Raw genomic sequence first — 25,374 nt, 5'->3', positions numbered from 1 at the left:
AATGGCAAAAAACGGAACCACCAACCGAATCCATAAGGGATTCGTCATGTCTGTCTGTCTGTCTGTCTGTCTGTCCGTCCGTATGTCACAGCCACTTTTTTCCGAAACTATAAGAACTATACTCTTGAAACTTGGTAAGTAGATGTATTCTGTGAACCGCATTAAGATTTTCACACAAAAATAGGAAAAACAATACATTTTGGGGGTTTCCTATACTTAGAACTGAAACTCAATTTTTTTTATCAAACCCATACGTGTGGGGTATCTATGGAAAGGTCTTCAAAAATTATATTGAGGTTTCTAATATTATTATTTTCTATACTGAATAGTTTGCGCAAGAGACACTTCCAAAGTGGTAAAATGTGTGTGTGTGTGTGTGTGTCCCTGTAACTTGTAACATAAGAGAATGATAAAACTAAAAAAAATATATGATGTACATTACCATGCAAACTTCCACTGAAAATTGGTTTGAACGAGATCTAGTAAGTAGTTTTATTTATATACGTCTTAAATCGTAAACCGCAATTTACCTTTCACTCACGTTTCACATAAAAAATACATTGTTTAAATTGTGTAATTTACGGAACCCTTTGTGCGCGAGTCCGACTCACACTTGGCCGGTTTTTTATTTAGGTTTAAGTATAGGTTAATTTTAATAATACATAATAAAAATTTATGTTGAGTTAGATATTAATTTTAAGTTTTATCTCAATTTATATTTTAACTGTATTGTAATTTTAAGTTTTTGACATGTAAATTGGTTTTAATAAAATTAATTTATTTATTATATATACTTTGATATTTTTTTGTAAGTTCCTATTATTTTACTACATTATGCGTTTCTTTCATGCTAGACTGTAAGTGCGTAAGTAACGCAAAAAACCGTTTTAAAAGAGCTTTTAAGCGTACCCGTAGCAATAATTTACCTTTACTTTTTATACTGTAATCGAACACGTTTTACATAGAAGAGGCGAAGACTACCGTGTCTAGTTAATAAAATGTGTTTAAACCACGCCCGGCGCTGATCGTGAGCCAATGGGGCCGGGTGCCGGCGAGGGAGTCGGCGCAGGGCCCGCCTTGCCACCGCGGCCGCCTTAGTTGACATGAAACAATCGCGAGGCGCGGTCGCGTTCCCGACCCACCACCACACAACTGTACTCCAGGGTGCTCTACCATACATCCGTCAGTGTTTGCGGTACCCCTGTGCTTCTGAAATTACTTAAAAGATGAATGAAGGCAGCCAAATTCACAATTAATGTTTGTTTTGTTTTCTTATTTATGAGTGAACATTTGAAGAATATCAACAAAGTGTTGGGTGTAAAGGTGGAAATGAAGGTAGGCCTCTAGTTGCTACGTATCATATATTGGATCATTGCAATATTAGTATAGCTTTATATCTTACAACATGTAAGTAATTATGTATTCTTATGCTTAAAAGCTCAGGAGAAACGTACCTACACCATACCTAACCTACCTAACCTGAAAATGAGCGTGGAATTTCAGATATATTTAAGCAAAAACCTACAGTAGTCAGGTAACTTCTTCACAAGGACCTAGGTATTTACGTTTTCTTTTTTGTGTAGGTATAGTACCAACCTACATTTTATTTTAAATAACTTACCAAGGAGCTAAGTCCGTTACACAATTACACAATCAAGATGCCGGTTTTCTTGAGATATATAGGAATCTGGGTACCTTAGAGTAGAGTAAGTTGCAAAAAGCTTGCTGCCCACACCACGGCCACGGATATCCTTCTCGCCCCCTACCCCTTCCCATTTATCGAGAAAGTGTCCCAGTAAACGGTTTTCTGTTAAGTTTGGGAAAAGTATAACGCCACACAGCTGTCTGATGATAGGAAACTCAACACGGCCATCATTCTCAAACTACTAACTAGATAAGTATTGTTAGCTGACAAGGTTTAAGTTGTTTAGCCAGTATAACTGAGCGTTATATTTACCCTTGTTATACCTATGCCTGTTGACACCTTCAGCTGTCTTCCTTTCCTTTCTGTCTGCCTTTAGAGAAGAGGGTATGATAGTGGCGTGAACAAATTGGATCGGCCAAGGTATTGGTGCACACCACAAGATTGATCATCGGTTTGTCGTACTCGTACTAGTGCACAAGATTGATCATCGGTTTGTCGTACTCGTACTAGTGCACAAAGGTCAAAGTAAAGTTTTTCTTTTGCTTCCAGTTTGCAATGTGTTGTTCAATTTACTTGACGCTTTCTATGATTCTCTGCTAGGTATTTTTCATAATAAAATTATTGATGATGAACTTTATTGATTTCCCTATAAGAATTACTACATTCACGATCACCGGCCTCACCGTATTCTTTAAATTCTATTTCTATGAATTAAGTGCCTATGTACTATTACACTTTTCAGACATAAAGCCTGTAGGTAAAGTAGGTACTCATTCATAGGTAGGCATTACATACTTGCTGTAATTTTCATGAGTTATAAAATAAAATCACCACTTACCTATTCCTTCTGCGACTTCTCCCCACCTATCTCTTTCAGTTACAGGAGATTATACCTACTACACAAACACATAGGTACTACATAAAAGTTAGTCAGCAAAAGAATCAATAACTGCACCTTAATAATGAAGATTGTGGACTTGTTATGAAAATCCCCATACCGCGATAAGTACCTAGTTAGTGTACCTACATACATTTTACCTTTGAAACGATGGTGAAGTGTAGGCCTATTATTGCAGCTATTGCAGGCATTGCAGCGCGCCGTTTCATTCATTTCATCGGGAACATCTCATCCCGTTGTAGTCCTTCAAAGTGACGTCACGTTGCCATCAAGAATACCTACTCTCATTTGTCAGTGGGTTTAAGCAGACTTTTTTTACAGAGGGACGGTTTTTGGTTTGGAAGTCTTCTACAAATAATACTATAGCAATATGGGTACCAAATGAAAGCTAGTGAAAAGACCATTTCGAAAATATATGTAAACAGTCAGGTTTTTTATTTGTTTTAATAGTAGTTGCAGTTTAATGTAACAGAAAATTATACTGTTATTCAACTTGATGTACTTTTTTATTTTTGGATATATCTGGTTAGTTATTTTTTAACATTATATAGAGGATATTCACAGTCTCTTGGTATGTATTTTGGAATAATCCATTCAATATTTTCAATATATAGCCGTTCAAAGACAACTGGATTGTGAAATTTTTGAACGGTTTCTAATAATTTGTTAGACCAAGTAGTGAAAATGTTACAGGATCAAGTTACAACCTGACGTCAGGTTGGCGGACGTCATTTATATCTTAAATATCTCTGGAGTTTAAAGAGCACATTGCTCCAATTTTGGCGCACATTTGGCACATTGCTAGCACTAACTCCTGACGTATACCGCAGCTCCATTTGTTGATGTACACCCGCCATCCTGATACTCACCCCTACCTGGCCCAAACGTCCCAAATATGCTAGCTGCATTGCCACTGGTAACTTGTGGCGTGCTTCATCAGAATTTTTTTATGTCTTTCCGCCTAGTGGACAGCCTGATTTCTCGGGTCCATCCATCCGGTTCTCATACTTGTGTTTTACTAAGTCCGTCAAAAGTACAAGTATGTAAAGACACGGTGCGGTAACGATTCTGAGCTTTATGAAATGCTCTCTGCAAGATGCCATCTGTGATATGCGTATAATCGTTCTGATTGCCCTTTTTTGTAGTATAAAGGCAGCATTTACATTATAATTGCCCCATAATTTGATGCTATAACGAAGCTTCGCTTTTACAAGAGCGTGGTATACCATTTTTAGTTGCGTGGCATCTATAGCATCTCGCAGACAGCGTAAGGCATAACAAGAGGAACTAATAGTACTGCTCAGTGCCTGCTTTTCATGATTCCAGTTAAGTTGTGCATCAATATAGACCCCCAAAAATTTAAAAACATCAGCTTGCATAATCTTGTTGCCATTTAAACTTATTTCCAAACTATCCGATTTTTTTTCCTGTCGCCGAAAATAGTATGACACTGGTTTTGTTACTGTTTAGTCTTAGATTATATATTGCAAACCACTTATTAAAAGCTAATACTGCAGCATTCCCCCTTTCATTTAACTGCGTTTATTTTCAGCAGTTATAATAGCATTAGTGTCATCAGCGAAAACAACTAACTTCGTTTGAAGCTATGAATTTATTATATATTGTATCAAATCGTTCATGAAAAGGACAAAAAATAGTGGGCCAAGTATTGAGCCTTGTGGGACTCCGCGTCTTATAGTAGCAGTCTTTGATTTGACCGCTTTCTCAGTGTCTCCATCTATTTTTTTTAATTCGATGTACTGCTTCCTATTATTTAAATACGAATCTAATATCTCAAGGACTTTTCCTCTAATACCATAGTGCTCAAGTTTTTTTAGCATTATGTCATGGTCTAGTGCCGAAAGCGGAGCTGAGATCTAGAAAGATGCCAGCCACTTTCATCCTGTCATTCAGACCTGTTACCACGTCCTGAACCAAGGTGCCTATTGCCTCTGCAATAGACAGTTTGGATGCCTTTCTGGTATCCAAACTGTCTATTGTTTAGGACATTATGAACAATTAGATGTCTTTGCAACCTCACCTTTAATAGTTTTTCAAATATTTTTGACAGCGTAGGTAATAAGGATATCGGTCTATAGTTTATTGTAATAAACTTGTGTACAAGTATTGTGTGCAACACGCGGTGTGTGTTGTACACAATAACTGTGTACAACACGCAACGCGCTAGTTGTATGCATGCACAATTGATCTTGTACCTCGGCAGAGGGGAAATAGTGTCCCAATTTGTCAGTAAATAAAAACAAACAAAAATCTACTCATCCATTTCCTTTAGGTGCTAGTATACTAGCCTAAGACAAAAGGGGATATTACTGCAGTGTTCTGCCACCAGAGTGCAGGACTAGCCTTTTTAGTAAACCATAAAGTAACTTATACATACTGTACCTTTAACAGGTTTTTGACAAGTTTTCAGAGATAACAAAATATGACATTTATGCATCAAGGCGGTTTGTTTACAGAGGACCTACCGGAAAACGCGAATCCGAAATTTCGCTATCTGCCTCTTTATCGCTCGAATATGCAAGAGTGACAGAGATGTTTGATAACGAAATTTGGATTTTCATCTTGGTTCGCGATAGACCCTCAGATTGTGGTAGTGGCGCCCTGGCGCCCCCTACGCAGTTTCGCGTAATATTCCCTAATCCTGGCCAAGCTATATTTTCCTACGTAATTTTTTTATCATTTCATGATAAATTCATTAAAAAAACGGTTCTTTTATTTTTTCGTAGTTTTGCGAGGATAGCTATAAGCTCGACAGGGCACGAGTGATAGAGGGGCAAATAGAATACCGAATGTTCGGCAAAGTGGTCGAATAGGCCGAATATTCCTGGCAACTCTAGTCGTAATATCATATTATATAATGTCGTTTATGGCGAAACTTTCTAATTTTGTCATTGCAAAATTTGCAAAGCCATTCCTGAGCTAAATAAACAAAGCAATCATTATTTTTTATTACAAGGGGCAAAGATGTTGTTTAATACCTCCCGATAATACTCATATTGATATCCAAACATACGAAGGATACAAAATTGAACCACGAGAGAAGCGAATGGTTTAAAATTTAGAATATTGACACTTGCGGGGGTCTTAAGGCATGAGGGTTAAACAAACATTGTTACAGTACAGCACGCAATTTTTCATCACACCAACACGAGGAAACCATTTATTATTCAAAATAATTTATTAAAAGTTCTTTCTATCGGCCTAGGTGAGGGAAATAGCTTTCTTCATAAAGGATTTCTTGTCTCGCCCGTCAAGTTTTATATGGATGCACGGTCATATCATAAAGAGTGTCGTGCCGCCCATGGACACCTGCAACACAAGAGGGATTTTAATTTGTGTTTCAGTTTCAAATAGGAAACTTGACAATATGAAGTGTAAATTACGCAATTACTTATAGCTCTTACTAATTATTTAATTCATCATACTTCACTGTTAGGTACCTAAATAAAGTAAAATTGGCTTAATATGGATACTTAAAAAGATATAAGACCTGATAAAAGAGCCTACCTGGCATGGTTTTGAGGAGACATTTATTACAGACTTCTAAATCCAGCCATACGTGATGTATATATACTACATGAGTTCCGTTTGCGTCGGATTGCTGTGTGCGGTGGTCACACATTTAGGCAAGAGGATGGGGAAGATAATATCCCATTGTGAACTTACCTTAATGTTAAGAATAATTTTTCCTATAACTTCATTTGAGTAATTTGATTGTATTTCTTCAATTATTAAGTCTCATTCAATGTTGAATTGCTTTTCATTTAATCGGCACTATTCCCTAAATAAACGATCACCATTAAATATCAGATTTTTTATTAATATTGCGTAGCTGCCTTCGTCGGACTCTGACTATTGTAGAAAGGCAAACTGGTCTTCTTTTTCATGTAGCATGTAGCATTATTGTCACTCGCTTCTTCACGTAAAAAATACAAAAGTAAATTAGTATTTTATTTGTACGTCTGACATTATATGACGACATTGACAAGCCATCAACGAACGCTGTCGCGACTGCACGCCGCAACAGCCGCAGTCGTGCTGCTACAGTAGTGCTGCACCGCGTAACGTCGCAGCTGCAGTGCAGCAGCAGTCAGAAATGGACAGTCACCTTTAAAGTATTAAACGTCGGCTACAGCACTGGTCTTCTCAGCGGCCGAATATTGTGCTCCAGTATGGCTAGAGAGCGCACATGTTCAGAAAGTGGACACCAAGCTGAATGAAGCAATGCGATGCGTATCAGGCACAATTAAATCAACGCCACTTCATTGGCTCCCGGTGCTCAGCCATATTGCTCCGCCGCGTCTGCGTAGACTGCAAGTCCTAAAAAAAGAAGCGCCAAAAATACAAGCGCAACAGTCTCTACCTTGCCACCAGCCCTTCTGCCACCCCCCACCCCAGCGTCTTAAGTCTCGTCACCCAGCATGCGTTACAGCCCAAGAACTGAGTGGTTTTGACGTCAACCAGAGCTGGAAGAACGAGTGGAGCAAAGCTACTACTGGAACTACCCTACATGCCATAGATCCCACAGCGAAACCAGACGGGTTTCGCCTGCCTCGAAAACTCTGGTGTCGTGAAAACAGATTGAGGACAGGTCACGGACGCTGTAACTACTTTCGTCATAAACGGGGCTGGCGGGACTCTGCTCTCTGCGACTGTGGTGAAGAGGTTCAAACCGTTGAGCACATTATACAGCGCTGCCCTCTGCACTCATTTGCAGGCCCCCGGAAGATCGGTTTAAATTAACACCTGACGTAATCTCGTGGCTCGGGACCTTAAATGTGGACTTATAATTATCTTATTCAGACTATTATCCACTTTTATATAGAATATTTATGTATATACGCCATAGGATTAAATAAATTAACCGTCCCTTCTATATATACTGGAATCAGCAAAATTTGTGCGTAAAAACATGCATTTGTTTAGATAATAGATAAAACAAACCCTTGTCGTATCCAAAACCTAGTCCTACCCGAATCAAAAATGGAAATGTTCAAAAAAGGCCCGCACTATACATCCATCCAAATTTATAACCACTTACCAAATAATATAAAAGCAGAAGAGAAACACGATTCGTTTGTAAATAGATTAAAAAACATGCTAGTGAACAAAGTGTATTACGATTTAACAGAGTTCTTGTAGTGCACTGCCTTATGGGAATATAGTTCAGATCCGGAAACCGCTTTCAACTTTTAGTATGTTATTTGGCATAGTATTGGGTTTACAAAACTGCCGGGAGACAGCGGCGCCGGCCATCTACTTCAGCGGAATGACGTCATCAAAATGACTCCCGCCTCGTTGCGAATATTGCATATTGCACCCATAAATTATGATTCCACTCAAAAATATCGTTTTTATGTGTTTTATGTAATGTTCTTTCCTTTAATACCCGAAAATTAGGACTATTCTTTGCATAATATGAGTGCATTAAGGTAGAATTGTTGGCGCGCTTTAGTGTTTTTTGTATAACTTCCACAGTTTTTGTCGGAAATTAAAAATTTTAGCTGTGACGTATAGTTGAATAACTGGTTTATTTTATATTAGACGCAACATTGTTATAATGCTTTTAGTTGCTACACCCTTCCAGGGTACATGTTCACAAACAATGGTGTAAATACTAAATATGTTGTCCATGTGTGCAAATAAATGAAATCTGAAATCCTGTGTTACAAATAAAATATTTTTCAACAATCAAAAATATTAAGTAATAATCGCCGGTATTTTAAAAGTAAATCTCCTGTATACCTTGAGTTTAAACAAAGTAAGTATTTAACTTATTAACCTACATGGTTCGTATGAATTAGTGGCATAGTAAAAAAACTATAACTCCCTGAAGCTGAGGAGTTGAACCTTTTTTTTTTTCACAATCCATAACTCCCGCGGGAACAATATAGGCCTTTGTCCTTCAGTACACCTGCATGAAATAAGGTATTTTTCGAGCAAGTGTGATGAAAAACAATACATCATGTTACTTGTGATTTTGGTGGACAGGTAGGTATGTGGGTAATCCGGACTGGGCCTGGCTGGTCGTTCCATCAAATCCGATTACTGTAGAATCGGGTGCACGCGATAAATCGTCGCCGCCGTCGGCTGTCGTCGGCGGCAATTCGTTACGTTCCGATTTACCGAAAAACTTATTCGATATATGAGAAATATGGCGGCGGTTGCTTTGGGGACTAATATGTTATTTAAAGCGAGGCTCGGAGCCCCGCAGCGCTGCCACCAGCTCAATACCGATATTAATGATCGGAATGTATCACCGGTCGTCAAAAACAGACTGGCGAATGTCTTCTTCCTGCACAATCAAATATTTGATCTGTTAAGAGCCAAGGCACAAACTTTACATATTACATAATATTACTTAACCCATATATGCCCAAAACTTGTTTTACCTTAAGGTTACATGCAGGCTCATTCTTCTACTACTTTTAATTAGTACAAGCGAGTATTATTCAGTGGGTCGAAAACGACCCAATGGGCATATATGGGTTGTATTGTCTCTTCTAAACACATATAATTTTTTAATTTAATTTCTATTAACTAAAATAAAATTCTGAGATGCCAAAGACTCGCTACCGAAAGTCGTCAATGTAACAGATTTTCTAAGATAAAGAATGTTAAAAGAGGTTAAAAGGCATCAAAGTGACAGGGGAGTTGAAGTGTAGAGGAGGATTGGGCTGTTTATAGAATAAACAAGGGCAAGATGCAGGTATTGAGTGCACGTCAGGGCGCGGCGGCGGGCGGGAGGCTTTGTGCGCGATGACGCGCCGTTCTCCGCGCTGGGTTCCGCGCTCGGCGCAGCACCACACGGGCTACGCAACCATACAAACGCAGTGCACTCCAGCCACGCTGATCTACTTCCGTTGTGTTTCCTAAGCAGTAAAGAAAAATAGAGTACCTAAACTACTCGATGTCCCTCAAGTGGTACCTCGTTACTTTAACAACAATACTTTTAGTTACCTAGGTACTTGTAAATTATATCGTCTTACGAAACATACCACTAATTTAACAGACCTAAGTATAATAGCGTTGTACAGCTGCATTACATTATTAAGCTTTGTAATACTCGTAGGTATCTCTGAAATAGAGCTCAGTTTCCGTTTAGATATTGGAGAGTTGAGAGACAATATGAATTAAATATACGGAACTCAACTAAATGCTCCGTGTTCCATTTTGGAGCTTCATTTTTTAATAAGCCCATCATTTCCCTGGACGACGTGTTAATACGAAGACGAGCATCTCACTAATCAATTGTCCTCTTGAAGGTCATTGTTACACGACCGGAAAAATAAATAAAAACTTACCCGGACTTTGATACGCAGGACTGTGTACCTATATAATAAATGACTTGCAGTTTTTGTGAACATTTAATATTTTTTGACCTACATGATAAAGTTGTTTATTAAAGTATTAAATAATAAATTGGCAGAGGCTTCAATCAGAGCCACTTAATGAATAATGAATTAAATGCACACTTAGGTAATTAGGTTTTGGACCATGCATATATACATTAAGAGGGCGTAATATTTTAGCTCCGTGATATGTTAATATTAGTAAATTAATAATCTTTTTGAAAGCTTAATGGTTTTACTAATAGCCAGCAAAGCGAAGATTAACCCGTTACGAGCGCGAAGTAGCCGCTGTGAGATTAATCCACGGCGAACACAAAAACGTTGCGTTTCTGTTGTTCTCGCTGTGAGCGATGTTTGGACAGTGACAGATGGCCGGCACCTCTAGCCTGGTAAATATTTTACACCTCTGTTTATAATCGGACTCGAGAACAGAGCTTCACCGACGCATTAGTCACTGTGCGTGCATACGTGTGTTCGTCTGAGACGACTCCTCTTGCGACTCACGGTTAACTTGTTTATACTCTAATTTCTGATTTTACTTCTAGCGGCCACCGTACAACAAAAATTACCAGTCAAATTAAAAATAATGGTATTAGAAAATAGAAAAGTTTTTTTTATCGTTTGGAACAAAACAAGCAAGTCTGTTCCATCTAATAATGATCCCGCCAAAAACATCTTCATGTAAAATGTTGCCAAGACGAAATTTAAATGACCATTTAAGATTTACGTACAAATATTTTAGTTAGATACCAGCCATTCTGATTCAAAAATTTCCTAGGAAGACCACGGGGACAACGCCGTCCTCGAAACGTCGGAGGTGGGTTTAATACTTATTTTACGCGATTAAGTCCCGTCGTTGTAAATAATAATGAGTAAAAATCGTGAAAGTTTAAATCAGTGTGAAACAAAGGTAAGTATTAATTTTGTGAGAATTGCAATATCACCAGCAACACATATATCGTGTATCATTCTTACTTACTGAAATTATAACCTTATATTGCATAGCTCTTTTGGGACTAAACGCGCGGATACAACAGAGCCAACAGGAGGTGAGCCCGTTTTCAATTTTGAGATTTCAAGGTGAATATCGCCGTCGCGCTGACGGGGGCGGTACCGCGTAGCGAGGGACTATCTCAGTGTGTGTGGTGCACGCACACAGACGCGCACGCTATTTGCGCTCCTCGCCGGCCTCCGCTCGCGCGGCGCGGTGGTAAAGGGGCACACTAATTATCAGTCCGCCGGACGATATCGGCCTGTCAGTTTGAACAAAAATTTGACAGTTCCGAACAACTGACAGGCCGATATCGTCCGGCGGACTGATAGTCAGTGGGCCCATTTAGTCGCGGCATGTCGCGGCCCGCTACGCTATAGCTATGCATACCACATACCACGCTATACCCAGTTCTTTTCTTACAAATTTATTCTTCGATTATAACTCGTTCGCTCGCTACCACCACTAAGCGTTTGCTTATACCCTATTTTAAGTAACTGAATTCAATATCCTTCTACAACCTGCAATCTAAATAACATTTCGAGGTACAGAAGAGTAAAAAAACATAACATAACATGGACATTCAAGAAAACATTGTTGTATAAAAACATACAAGATAACGGCTGTTAAATTAATCCAATTAAATATTTTTAAATATAAACAAAAATATTAAATTATAGTCGTGAGTATTTTAAAAGTAAAACTCCCTTATACCTTGACTTTATACAAAGTATTTTACTTATAACTTACTTGGTTCGTATGAATTAGTGACATACCTAATTAAAAAAGAAAGCTATAACTCCCGCGGGAACAATATAGGCCTTTTCCCTTCAGTACACCTGCATAAAATAAGATCTTTTAGAGCAAGTGTGATGAAAAACAAATTTGCCGCTCTCCGGCTACGTTGAATAGAAAAAAAAAAGCCTCAGGTTAGATAAAATATCATAACAAAGAAACATGTGACATGTGATATTTCTTACTTTGATGTAATTATACAGTTTTATTAATTGTCCGTTTTTTATTTATGAGTCAGATTTTTAATAAAAATAGGTATGTTTGAAGAGCTCTTAATTCTGGTCGGAATAAATATGAAACCCCAATTTGGGACAATAGTCTAGTCTACAAAACGTTCAAGGTGGTGAAAAATATAGTGGAAGCTGTTCGCATAAAAAAACCGCAAATCGATGTACAGGTTACCCGTTTTGACCCGCAGTTCCTAAAAAAAATTCTCTTAGGAGGGGAGTGCTGAAACCTTTTTTTTTGGATATTTTTTTTAAACCTATCGGATTCTTCTCTTATCTATCATACGAAAGGCCTTTTTGAAGCGATTCTGAAAATATACCACATCATTACATTTTAGCCATTTTTATCGTTCCTTACCTGAAAAGGAAAAAACGGAACCCTTATAGGATCACTCGTCTGTCTGTCTGTCTGTCCGTCTGTCACAGCCTATTTTCTCCGAAACTACTGGACCAATTAAGTTGAAATTTGGTATACATATGTAACTTTGTGACCCAAAGACGGACATGTAACGTAAACAAATGAATTTTAAACATCGGGGCCACTTTTGGGGGGTAAATGAGAAAATTAAAAATAAAGTATTTCAAACTATATCGTGTTATATACCAAATGAAAGAGCTCATTGTGAGAATCTCAAATATATTTTTTCTATAATTTTAGGATAAATAATTTAGAAGTTATTCAAGAAAATAGGCAAAAAATGACCATTCCCCCCTTTATCTCCAAAACTACTGGGTCTAAATTTTTTTAAAAAATACACAAAATAGATCTTTACCTTAAGATTACAGGAAAACCTATTAGAAATTGCAGTCAAGCGTGAGTCGGACTTAATTACCTAGTTTTTGATCCGACCCCTACGGGTTTTTTAAAGACATTTCACTTTCACGTTTCACATAAAAAATACATTGTTTAAATTTTGTAATGTACGGAACCCTTGGAACGCGAGTCCCACTCGCACTTGGCCGTTTTTTTTAAATTGAAACAAAAAATATTTTTAAAACATGCCAAGTTTGGGCTCCTCCAGATACGATATGGCTGATTTTTTTGTACAATATACCACAAATGATACGTGATATCCTCATATACTCATATCTAACCCCAAAAAAGCAATTTAAAAAATAATTTTATTTAGTTTTTTTTTTCAATACAAAGTGACACAGTTCTACTTCAACACCTATTTTACGAGACTTATGGAACTGTACTGCAGATACGGTACATTTAATCATACAATGATACGTAATATCCATATATCGAAAGGGAAATACCTCTTTAACCCTTTAACTTGACCCCAAACTTGGTATGTTTTGAAAATTCTATTTGTTTTAATTTACAAAAAAACAATTGCTAAAACGTAATGATGTGGTATACTTTTAGAATCGCCTCAAAAAGCCCTTTCGTATGATACCACACACGATAGGTTTTTGAAAAAAAAAATTTTTTTTTCCATACAAAAAAAAAGTTTCAGCACACCCCTAAGGGATATTTTTAAGGAACTGCGGGTCATTAATTTTGTTTTGACCTCTTAGTATGCGTGTGCCAAAAGGCTAACCTGTACATCGATTTGCGGTTTTTCATTGAAATTAGCCTCATGCATGAAGTTTATATTTGAACGAAATATGTTTTATTCGGATGTTTGTTACCGTTATATCATGTTACAAATGCATTTCCGTTTTTAAATTACCATTTAATTACTTAAAATTATAAATAAAAAGTACAAAAATTTGCCCGCGAAAAGCTAGTGAGCGAAACGCTTGAAACGCCACGTGACGTCACGCGTTCGACAGATTAGTGTCAAACGTCAGTTGGGCCGCCCAACGTGTGACGTCATCACGCTCTGTCGAATTCGTGCCAAAAATTATGAGCGTTTCAACCGCTCAATAATTTTCAACATTTTAAATATTTTTTAATAAAATAATGTTAAGGTTTACAAAAGTATTTTTATCATTTCCGGTGTTTCAACGATATAAATTATGAATCCAAAAATAAAAATAAATTCATGCATGGAGCTAATTGTACGGCTGCCACTAATAGAGATACTAACTTCTAGAAATACGTATGATACCTCATTGGATTCGGAATGATGTCTAGAAAAATGTATTCGAAGCGTTTATTCCCACATAAAAAAAATCAAAAGCTATTAACAAAAAACGGCCAAGTGCGAGTCGGACTCGCGCACGAAGCGTTTCGTACCATTACGCAAAAAACGGCAAAAAATCACGTTTGTTGTTTGGGAGCCCCATTTGAATATTTATTTTATTTTAATGTTTCGTTCATATATTCAGATTTGTGTATGAAAACGTGAAACTATTATTTCGAAAATAAATTATTCGTCCCTAATTTACACAAAATTTATACCAAATTTGATCTTATAGCAACAGATAGGTAGAAATAAAGGCAAACTGGACCGCAGAAGCCGACTTTTCCCCTCCCTTTTCGGGGGGTAGCCAGGACTTAATCTCGTAGCTAGTGCGTCAGCTCAAATTTGTATGAACCAAGGAATAATAAATAGTGTTAAACGATATCCCCTGAGGCCAAAGTGCATACTTACTTCGCCTACTAAGAGGCAAATCGCGACTTTGTTATGGTTTATCGATCTTATCACATCACTAGATTATCGACATTCAATGTCGACTATTGCCCATCACTTTTCTGCCTGTGTACGTATTTAGAAACTTGACCCCGCCCCTAAAATTAGTGCGATAAGAATAACTGCAGCTTAGGCGAAAAATCCTGCGTAAAAATCTCAAAAATCGAGGTTTTGTACTCGACTGTTTCCTCCTCCAAAACTTAACCAATCGTAACCAAATTTGGAAATCTAAATGATTATGAAATTGTCTGTGTCGGACTGTTTTGATTTTTTGGCAAATTGATATCAGTTTAGAATACCACGCCTCTCATTGCGGCATAGTCAGTGAGGCCATTATTGGCCATGTTTGAAGGGCTCTAGCGCCTTAAAAAACAAAAATCAAAAAAGCAAAACACACCGACACAGATATTGACAATATTAATCTGTGTTGAAAAAATCATTCCTCTAGCTTCAAAAACCACGGAGGAAACAGTCGAGTACGTTTGTATGGAGAAATGACAATATTTTTTACGAAAAAAAACCGACTTCAATGGGGGATGCCGTTGAAAGGTTACTTATTGTTGATGGTGCACTCCAGACAATGAAATGAAAAAGACAGCATCTTTTGCCTAACTAAAAGAACCTAACCCAATGTTCTGATAGCATTTTGTTTCTGTAAGGGTCACAGTTCTAACCTAACCTAACCCACTTTTCTGATAGCAGTTCGGTTCTGTGAGGATCGCAGTTCATAAAAAAGTCCAGGTCCAAGTTTGGGTCTGGGTCCACTCTGATCATCATCAGCAGTTCCACTTCATCAAATGCCACTTTTTTATGTAAATGCTGGATTTGTTGATGAAAATACAAAAATCACTACATGTATGCCTTTCACATTTGAGGAGTTCCCTCGGTTCCCTATGGATCTCATCTTCAGAACTCGAGCTTGACAAATTGAAATATTGAAATTGAAATATTTATTGCAGACCGTGGTCCATAGTGTGTTAGTATAGGTACAATTAATATTTACATGTAGGTAACATAGGTAATTAAATTATGGTTAGTTATTACATAGGACACAAAACAAAACAATTACAAAAAATAAACACACAACATAAAATTACATCCTAGACTGGGTAGGCGCTCTAACATGAAGCTCCATCCAGTGCTTCTGAAAAGGACAGTCTAGCCTATTGCTCACTACGGTCAGGATGCCATTGGTACTGCCACGAACACGCTGCGCCAGGGATGCGACTCGCTTACGTATAATCGCGTGAAACCCATCTGTACGCGTTTCTGCAAACATACCCGAGGCACTGCAGTGTCGCGGCAGCCCCATTAACATCCTGAACCCATTATTATATTGAACTCTTATAGTGTTCAACGTTCTCTGCGTATACTTCACCCACAGGCTGCACGTGTAGAAGCTTTGGCAGTATGCCTTAAAAAGGGAGATTTTTACTTGTTTCGTACAACGTGCGAACCTGCGAGCGAGCATATTACATTTTACCGCCAGAGCTCTTCTCTCCCTCTCAACATCAACTCCATCGGATAATTCATCGGTGAGCCAGTGGCCCAGGTATTTAAATTGTGACACGCGCTTAATCTCATTTGCGGACAGGAACGCTGGTGGCACCGCACCCACGTGACCACCTTGCGGCCTAAACACGAGGAGCTCTGTTTTTTTTGCGTTATACCTTAGCCCGTGGCTCTCCGCATATGTTTCGCAAATTTTCAGCAGCTTATTCAGAGCACTCATTGCCGGAGTCAACAACACCATGTCATCTGCATAGCTTAAATTGTTGATGATGGTGCCATCAATAGAGCAGCCGACTTTGGTATTGCTGCACAAAAATGTGTCTTGGAAACTTAACTTGCTTATCAAACCTAAAAAGAGAAGACAAATCGCCAAACGTGAACTATGCGTCATTAAAGAGTTCCTTTCTGATATTTCTGATCATCATCAGCAGCTCCACTTCATCAAATGTCACTTTTTTAAATGGAAATGCTGGATTTGTTGATGAAAATACAAAAATCACTATATGTATGCCCTTAACATTTGAGGAGTTCCCTCGATTCCTCATGGATCCCAGTAACAAACATTTTAAAAAAAACAACCGAATTGAGAACCTCCTTCTTTTGAAATCTTGAAGTCGGTTAAAAAGTAAACCTAAATGTATTATATCTGAGGGCTAGAGTGGAAGTATAAAACGGTTGTAAAAGGAGCGAATCCTGATCGATCAGTATACAATGCAACAATATGGGTTGCGATGATTAATATAGCCGCGGTCACTATGTGCTCTATGCTCTATGGCTCGCGTAGGTATGGACTCCACGAATCCAACCATATTAATATTTCATCAAACAGATGCGTATTGACGGCAGAGTTTCGAGCCGCGTAATATTAATCGAGCCCTCGATTTGTGAAGATCAATGCATTATTCGGAGCTTGTGATCTTGAAATTTGTTGAAAAAAATCGTTTTGTTTTCATTGGTGATGGCTCTACCATCTGCTTGTTGGACCAGAAATAAAAGGCATTTAATTAAAAATGACAGATTCGCCACCTACATCAGTAGATATTGTATTGTTGATATTGATAAAAAGGTACCGAAAGTACATTGATCTACGTTTACTTAATTATTTATTGACATTACATAATTCATGTTTGTTGGGGGAAAGAAGTTAAGAAATAATATAAGTATACTTATACGCATAAGACCGGCCTTATATTAAGGATTACCCCGATTTACAGCGGTCAGTTGAATTATGAACAGATTCGGATTATGATTATTAAGGTGTGGTGTGGTGGAGTGGTTGTGAGTGAATGAATAATGCGAAGACGCTTTGTGGTGATGATTTAGGGACCGCGCGCCCTCGCATCCGCGCCTCGACGCCTCGCGTATGTACGCAGGTGTATACCTACGTACGTACATAAATGTATATACTTATGTGGCTTTCTATCAGAGAAGGGTCCTTATGCTTCATCTGCAGTAAGGACCTTGTCAGAATTTCTGTTGGAATTTCAGATGGTAACGTCCTTATTGCACTTGAATTGAAACATAAGGATCCTTCTGTAATGGAAGGCTTTCCATCACAGAAGGGTCCTTAACTTGAACTGTACATATGTACAGCGAGCTGCAAAATTACATGGGCACATTATGAATGGAATTTATTCATAAAGTGGTCTGCACTTTTGCAGCTGTGTGTACAGTTCAAGTGCACGGCTATCAACAAAGAAACATCTTCACCATAAGCAGGCCAGAATAACTCTTAACATCCGCTTAAGCATAGCCGTCACAAATTTCACTATCACATTTTACGTGGCTATATCATTTTAAATAGGCAGGCTGAAGGTTAAATATTTTTTCCCCTCACTAGCTCGGAAAGCCGTCTTTTAACCTTTAAAACAAGCGGGGAAAAACGCATTTTATCCACTAGTGGGGAATGTAATTTGACCTTGGCTGGAGCGTGGTACCTTTTCACAGATAACAAAACGTAAAACGCTCATAATAATGGTTCGTTCGATATTAATTATCATTAAATAAATGGTTTGAGAATTTAATAAAAAGATACCAAATTTAGCTTTATTTATTGATATTCATAAACCTTAAATTCCATAAGAAACGTTTATTTTTTTAAATGATGTTGAATGTCATTCGGAACGCACAAGTTGAGTCGATGCAATTTCAAAACGCATCATCAGAAATGTCAACATTGTCAACAAAATTTTTCTCACCGACCCCGACATGTAAAAATACACAACTTTCAGAGTTTTCTGTTACATTATCGTATTATAGTAAAAAAAATTGTTTTCTACGAGATAGGGTTCAATATCGCTTGCGGGTGAAGATTTGAAGCAAACGCGTCTGGTCTGTTACATTATTTATTGAAAACTAAAAATGAGAACCTATACGCTAGGTAGGTAGGTAGGTATACGGGGACGGAAATCGACAAAACATATCGCCCACCAAAAACAACAGTTTTTACTTAACTAAGCAAATATATAACCTAAAACTTACGTACAACATAGTTGCTTGAATTGATGCATCCAAAACACATAAGTACCACAAGCACTAATATCACAACCGTATGTTTTAAGTTCAACACATAAACAAAACTAATGATTTCAATGCATTTCACTTGCATGACAACAAATTACTAACTACAATCCGAGCGACGCTGGCGGGAGCCAAAGCAAGATGATACTGATAAATAATATTCAACTTCTACAAGTAAACAACTAACTGCCTGCGTCGAGAAGGTAATAATTACGTGCCCGCGTAGGGTCTTTTGTTAACATTTTAGTACCTAAGATTATTTCTAAATACAAGATTAATATTAGGTAAATAGGTCAGCCATAATAACAAAATTATTACATAACATACACTAGTGGACTGTAAACTTAACTAAAATTATTTTTGTTTTACCGACTTCATAAAAGGGGAGGTTCTATGTTTTGTATTATGTAGGTATGTATTTTGTTCGTTTTTACGGATGACTTGAAGTATAATAAGTAATATCTTAACAACTAGATAAGCTTTTAACAAACAAATCGTTCTATGCTAAAAACAAGTTGAATAATGTAGGTAGGTAAGTAAATAAGAATAAAAACTTTTATAAAAAAAAGATAAACCGACTTCAAAAAGGATGAAATAAAATATTATCCTTTTTAGGGTTCCGTGTTTAAGTATATGCGTTACCAACTGATATGTTTGAAGTCGGTGCCAAGCCAAATTTTAAACCATATATTCATAGGGATTTTGGTGCAATTCGATAAAGATGCGGCTATATAAGTATGTACGTTGGATTACCTAATGCAGCGTACTACGTAGGCGAACAACACGCGAATGCGAAGCGGCGCGGCACGGCGCCTTAATTAATCCTTTGATACCTATATAGAAGTGTCCTACGTGGGCGATCTCGTTGCGAACGCGAACGAATTGGGCCGGCCGCGCCGTGCCGCGTCGCTTCGCTTCGTGTTCGCGAGTGTTCGCCTATGTAAGACGCAGCGTTACACGACGACAATAAACGAACTTCCTGTACACCTCAGAACAGAACACACGGTTGAACCTTCTTGGCGCAGTTCGTACCATGCTTGTCGGCACGTTAGTGTAAATCTAATACGTTTTGTCGTCGTATTTTTTTAAAGAGCATTTCTTACTAATTCTTAAACAGTCATAGCACGCAAGTGTGGGATTGGGACTGAGTTATTTTCTGTCGCTTATCTAAAGGACTACATTTCAAAATATAAAACAATTCAAGGAACCTTCATGCAAAATTTCAGCTAAAGCGGTTCAGTTGTTTAACCATGAAAAGGTAGCAAAGAGGCAGACATAATTGCTTTCACGTTTATAACATTTGTACAGTTGTAATGGGATTTATAGACATAAAGCTGATTATTTTTGACTGGTATTGTTACTACTTGGAGTACTTGGCTTGGCACCGACTTCAAACATATCAGTTGGTAACGCATATACTTAAACACGGAACCCTAAAAAGGATAATATTTTATTTCATCCTTTTTGAAGTCGGATTATCTTTTTTTTATAAAAGTTTTTATTTTTCCATTTTTAGTTTTAAGACATTGTTAAGAGCGTGACGCATGAATGAAAAACATAATCATGTTTATCTGTAAATTCGTAAACTTTATTAAATAATCAGAATTTTCCTCGAGTCCGTCTGGGAAATCATTCCTGTCAGTAAATCCATTCTCCGCCCCGCCACTGATACAATCCCTCAAACCCCCCGATCACTCAACCTCACAGCACATCAACCCCTGATCACTGAACCCCTCGACCCTAAACCACCAACCCTTCAACCGCCATTCCCCGACCCCTAACCCCAGACCCCTTAACTCCTAACCCTAACCCCCAATCCCTTAACTCCCAACCCCTCAGTCTCCGATCCATCAACTCACCTCCCCTCAACCCCCAACCTCAAACCCCCCAAACACTAATACCCTCTACCTTCACCTCTCAGTCTCTTTGGTTGTTTCCAACACTACCTACATCAAAAATCATAATACACATACGAGGGAAGTTATCAGTAGCCTTACCACGAGTTTGACATTGATATATTCGCTATCGTGTGCGTAACTTACTGTTTATGCATCTCGCTCGTACTGGCGTATTAGTGTACAAAGTAAGTTACGAAGAATATTTAGTGCCAAACTCGTGGTTAGGCTACAGTTGCACTACATCAAATTGGTGGTATTGGTGAGGAAATGCTTGAGTTACTTTAGAAAACACCGAAATTACCATACACGTGCCTTTAAAAATTGAGGAGTTCCCTCAATTCCGGACGGATTCCATCATCAGATCAAAACCAAAAATATTACGAAAACACCTTGGAGAGGTAACTTCTTTCAAACAGAAAAAGAATAACTCAAATCGGATCATGGGTGCCGGAGTAATCGCTGAAATCATTATCATCAAAACAATCATCATCATCAGCTCCACTTCATCAAATTGGTGGTTTTCTAGAAAAAATGATCAAGTTGCTTAAGAAAACGACCAAATCACCATACACGTGCCTTTAAAAATTGAGGAGTTCCCTCAATTCCTCATGGATCCCATCATCAGAACAGCACCAGATTAATGTGGAACCACCTTGGTGGTAGTTCCTTTCAAACAAAAAAAGAATTGTTCATGTCGGACCACGGGTCTCGGAGTAATCGCTGAACATCCTACATCAAAAAAATCATCATCACTATCTTCAAAACAATCATCATCATCAGGTCCACTTCATCAAATTGGTCGTTTTCGAGAGAAAATGCTCAAGTTGCTTATGAAAACACCCAAATCACCATACATGTGCCGTTAAAAATTGAGGAGTTCCCTCAATTCCTCAGGGATCCCATCATCAGATCAGAACCAGATTAATATGGGACCAACTTGGAAGTAGTTCCTTTCGAACAAAAAAAGAATTACTCAAATCGGACCACGGGTCTCGGAATAATCGGTGAACATACATAAAAAAAAAAATAATAATAGCCACAACCGAATACAGAACAGAACCTCCTCCTTCTATGAAATTGAAGTCGGTTAAAAACTTAACATCTAAACAAATGAAAGGTTTACAAACCTATTCTACGTATGCATTTAATTACGTTTGTATGTAATAATAATAATAAAGTTACAAAAAATACAAAAATCTTTATTTGTTTTAAACACAAATTGCCATGATTTAGGTGATGGACCCGCCCGGTAAGCAAAAAAGTGCCTGTGTCGGGAGGCACCGCTCTTCCCTAGGTTAAAGCAAACTATTTGTACAAATAAAAATTTAAAATCTAAAGATTAATTTCTAAAACTAAAACAACAAAAATGACCATTTAACTTACACTAAATTTTAACAAACTTATGATATTGTAACTTAAATAATTTATAATAATAAGTAGTTTTTCCGTTTCTTCGTATGATTTTGTTTTTAGCCACGCAGTAAGGAGTGTTTTGCAATCACGGTGTGACTTTGAGTGAATGTCTAATTCATTATTTATTTTATTATGTAAATAGGCAGACTTTGCGTTAAATTGCGACCTTGCAAAGTGCGATCTTGTACGTGAAGTCTTAGCTACATCGATAATACGTCTAATATTTTTGTAGTTAGGGTTATATGGTAATAATTTGTGTGTTTTTAGTGTTGTTTGTAGTATGTATAACTTCCTGACCGAAAGTAGGCCACTGGTTTGGAATAACAAGTCGGTAGGGTATCTATTTTTTTTGAAAAAACATGACTTTTAACAGTGCACGTTGAGCTCGTTCCAGGTCAATGAGACGACTTTTTGCTGCGCCTCCCCACACAGGTATGCAATACACTATTATAGATTGTACCAGAGATATATAAATTTCATTTAAAACGTTGCGGGAGTTGGTTAAACTTGTGCTCACTTTACATGGAGTAATGTACCTCAGCGTCTCAAATATCCAGATCATTTTCCTAACTCTACTAGTGATTTGGTCAATGTGAGAATACCAGTTCAAGTGTTAGTCCAAGACACACACCTAGATATTTTGTTTCAGATACTTTTTCTATAATTGGACAATTACAAACAGGCGAGTTAGATTGCTCACACGAGTGAATTTTAAGGTCCATTTGAAAAGTAGGCTGAGTAGAATTTGTTATACTAAAGCAAATATATTTTGTTTTATTCGTGTTTAGTGTTAACAAATTTATCCTCAGCCAATTCGAGATTTTAGCCATACCACTTTCAGCATTGACCTTCACCTCATCCCAAGATTTTCCAGAAAATATAACTGCTGTGTCATCAGTTGCAATAATATGCTTAACTGCTTATTATAAGAAGGTCTGGGATCCGCTCGGTAACCCAATATCAAGAATTAACCTAGAGGGGATCCGTGTTATACACGTAACATCTACAAAATGTAATTAATGCATCCACCTATAAATACGTAAATAACATAAACTTAGCAGTTTTTTTAATACTTATCATAAATTACATAGGCCAAAGTATTTAGCGCTATGAATAAATAACATAACAATGATATTTTTTGCAAAATAGCTTGTGTCACAAATCTTTGTGCTTATGTATTGAGTAGGTATTATAAATTATAACTACAGTCGGCCAGCATTATTAGTATCTATTTAAAATGTATTAACGAACGAAATAAATGTAACCGCCCACCATAGCTTATTATTGTCCACTACAGATGTAACCTATCAATCTGCAGTTTTAGGTAACAATATTAATTTAGACAACGGTCTTTTTAGAATGTGATTGCCCTTGCACTGGACAACACAACACGTACTTAGTTGTCAGGCCCTGCGTGCAGTGCCGTGACCTTGCTAAGCAACCACTTGGCTGGTGGTAAGTCCTGCTCCTTCATAATGACAACATCTCCTATACAGGGTGATTTCATCGCATTGTACCACTTCTGTTTGTGCTGGAGTGTGTTTAAGTAATGTGACTGCCATATTTTCCAGAAGTCTTGCGTTTTGTTTTTGTACGATAATCGGGTGTTTAGCGTCTTCTGGCAATTCCACTTTACTCAACCGTCCTCCAACTCGCAGTAAGTCGTGTTCATCTACATACGGGGTAAGTTTAATTAATGAACTTTTGTTTCTAACCTTTCCTTTCTTTTTCAGGTCTTCAAATTCTCGGCTATATACCAGTTTCTGATAATATCTTATGCAGCAGATTTCAACTTCATCCAACTCATCAGCACTCAAGATATCATATTTTTTGTTCTTGTAATCTAGCCATCTCTTACATCTTTTCATCTCATGATATATTTCCTCGCACTTTTCTTCCTCTTTCGTCCACATTCTGTGCTTCGTGTATTGTTCAGACTCTACCTCCCAAAACCTTTTCAGGAGTTTATTATCTTCTTCAATTTGTGTTGTAACATGTAGACTTGTAATGTGCTGTGAAACAGTAAATGATGCATTAGTATCCTTATTACCCCCTGACAAAATCCAGACCAGGTGTGTTTTTTGAGCAAGAAAATTTCCTGGTCCTTTCATTAAACCTGCTTCTAGGATTTCGCTGTAAACTCTCGCACCAAGAAGAATGTCAATCCTCCTTGGTGAGCCATAGATGGGATCAGCTAAATCTAATTCGTTAACTTGTGGCCAATTAAGACTTCTTATTTCCTTAGATGGTAGCTGATGGGCTAAATACATAAGCTTCTACATTTATACAATAGGAAATATCGTACCTTGATTGAATGCGTAACGTTACCCTATGTTTGATTGTCGTCTCACACTCCTCAACACCAGAGATCACTCCGCTGATTTTAGTTTTCTTCAAACCCAGCAACTCGACCGCCCTTGCAGTCGCGAAGGACTCCTCTGATCCCTGGTCAACAAGAGCCCGAAGCACATGTGACTGCCCCGACTACGCTGTGACATGCACCAGTGCTGTTGTCAACAAGGTGCCTTGACCAGGTTGTAGAACTTGTGATAAGCTCGACGTGTGGGCCACGACGACGGTTTGTATCTTTTCTTCATTGTTGTTATTTGTTTCTCCAGACGTATGCGCTTCTCCACTTGCTTGTTTCTCTCGGTGCAATAACGAATGATGCGTTCTTTTGCAAATCTGGCAATTTGTCTTTTGTTTACACTTAAATACATTGTGGTTCGGTATTAGGCAATTAAAACAGAGATTATTTTTCTGCACGAAACTATATCTGTCTTCTATAGATTGCTTGGAAAACTGTTTACATTGATAAATATAATGATCTTCATTGCAGAATGTGCACTTCAATTCGTTCGTTGCAGTAACATGAAACATCTTTGTTTTCACAGGTTTGTATACTTGCAGGCTCAACCATCTCCAGGGTACGGAATCTATTTTCCAGGAACGACTTCAATTTTTTTTTTTTTTTTATGATGATGAATAGGCAGGCGTTTGACCACGATCCCACCTGATACTATGGAATAGTTAATAATTGCGTCCCAATTATTCGTAGGTAAGCCTAGATGTTTCAGTGCACTCATACATTCCACCGAAGTATCCAACAGTTGTCTTAAAGCTGTAGCCGATTCGTGTGTTAACGTTTTTTGTGTAAAAAATTTCTTAAAAACACAGTTTGCTATGTATCCTTATTGGCATAACGTTTCTTAAGTACTAACCAAGCTTCTTTATAATTTTCAGCGGTTATTAAAAATTGTCGTAATAATGCCTCCGCTTCTCCAGCTAAACTGCTCTTTAGGTAATGTAGCTTTTGAACATCTTGCAAAGACTCATTGTTGTGCACTAATGCCATAAATAAGTCATGGAAAGACTGCCATTCAGTGTAATTGCTATTAAACAAAGCTTCCACCATTAAAGTTTTGTGTTACACACGGGTGCAAATGTATTTTTTAATACAGTTGCTCAAAAAGTGCTACTTTTCGTGGCTGTTTAGCGTGCGGAAAGTTGGTTTTCG

At 37.7% G+C, this 25,374-nt stretch overlaps 1 protein-coding gene across 1 annotated transcript in view; it reads left to right on the top strand.

Moving 5' to 3' along the window:
• Positions 1-962: 962 nt before the first annotated feature.
• The window catches only part of LOC134754392 (LIM/homeobox protein Awh), a 126,431-nt gene continuing 102,019 nt past the window's right edge, over positions 963-25,374 (top strand). The window contains exon 1 of the mRNA XM_063690697.1: positions 963-1,335. Coding sequence (XP_063546767.1) covers positions 1,231-1,335 — 105 coding nt within the window. The 5' untranslated portion in view covers positions 963-1,230. The remainder of the gene's footprint in view (positions 1,336-25,374) is intronic.

This window comes from Cydia strobilella, chromosome Z (genome assembly GCF_947568885.1).
Source record: "Cydia strobilella chromosome Z, ilCydStro3.1, whole genome shotgun sequence".
Classification (NCBI taxonomy): Eukaryota; Metazoa; Arthropoda; class Insecta; order Lepidoptera; family Tortricidae; genus Cydia; species Cydia strobilella.
This window is presented reverse-complemented; position numbering and strand designations above follow the sequence as displayed.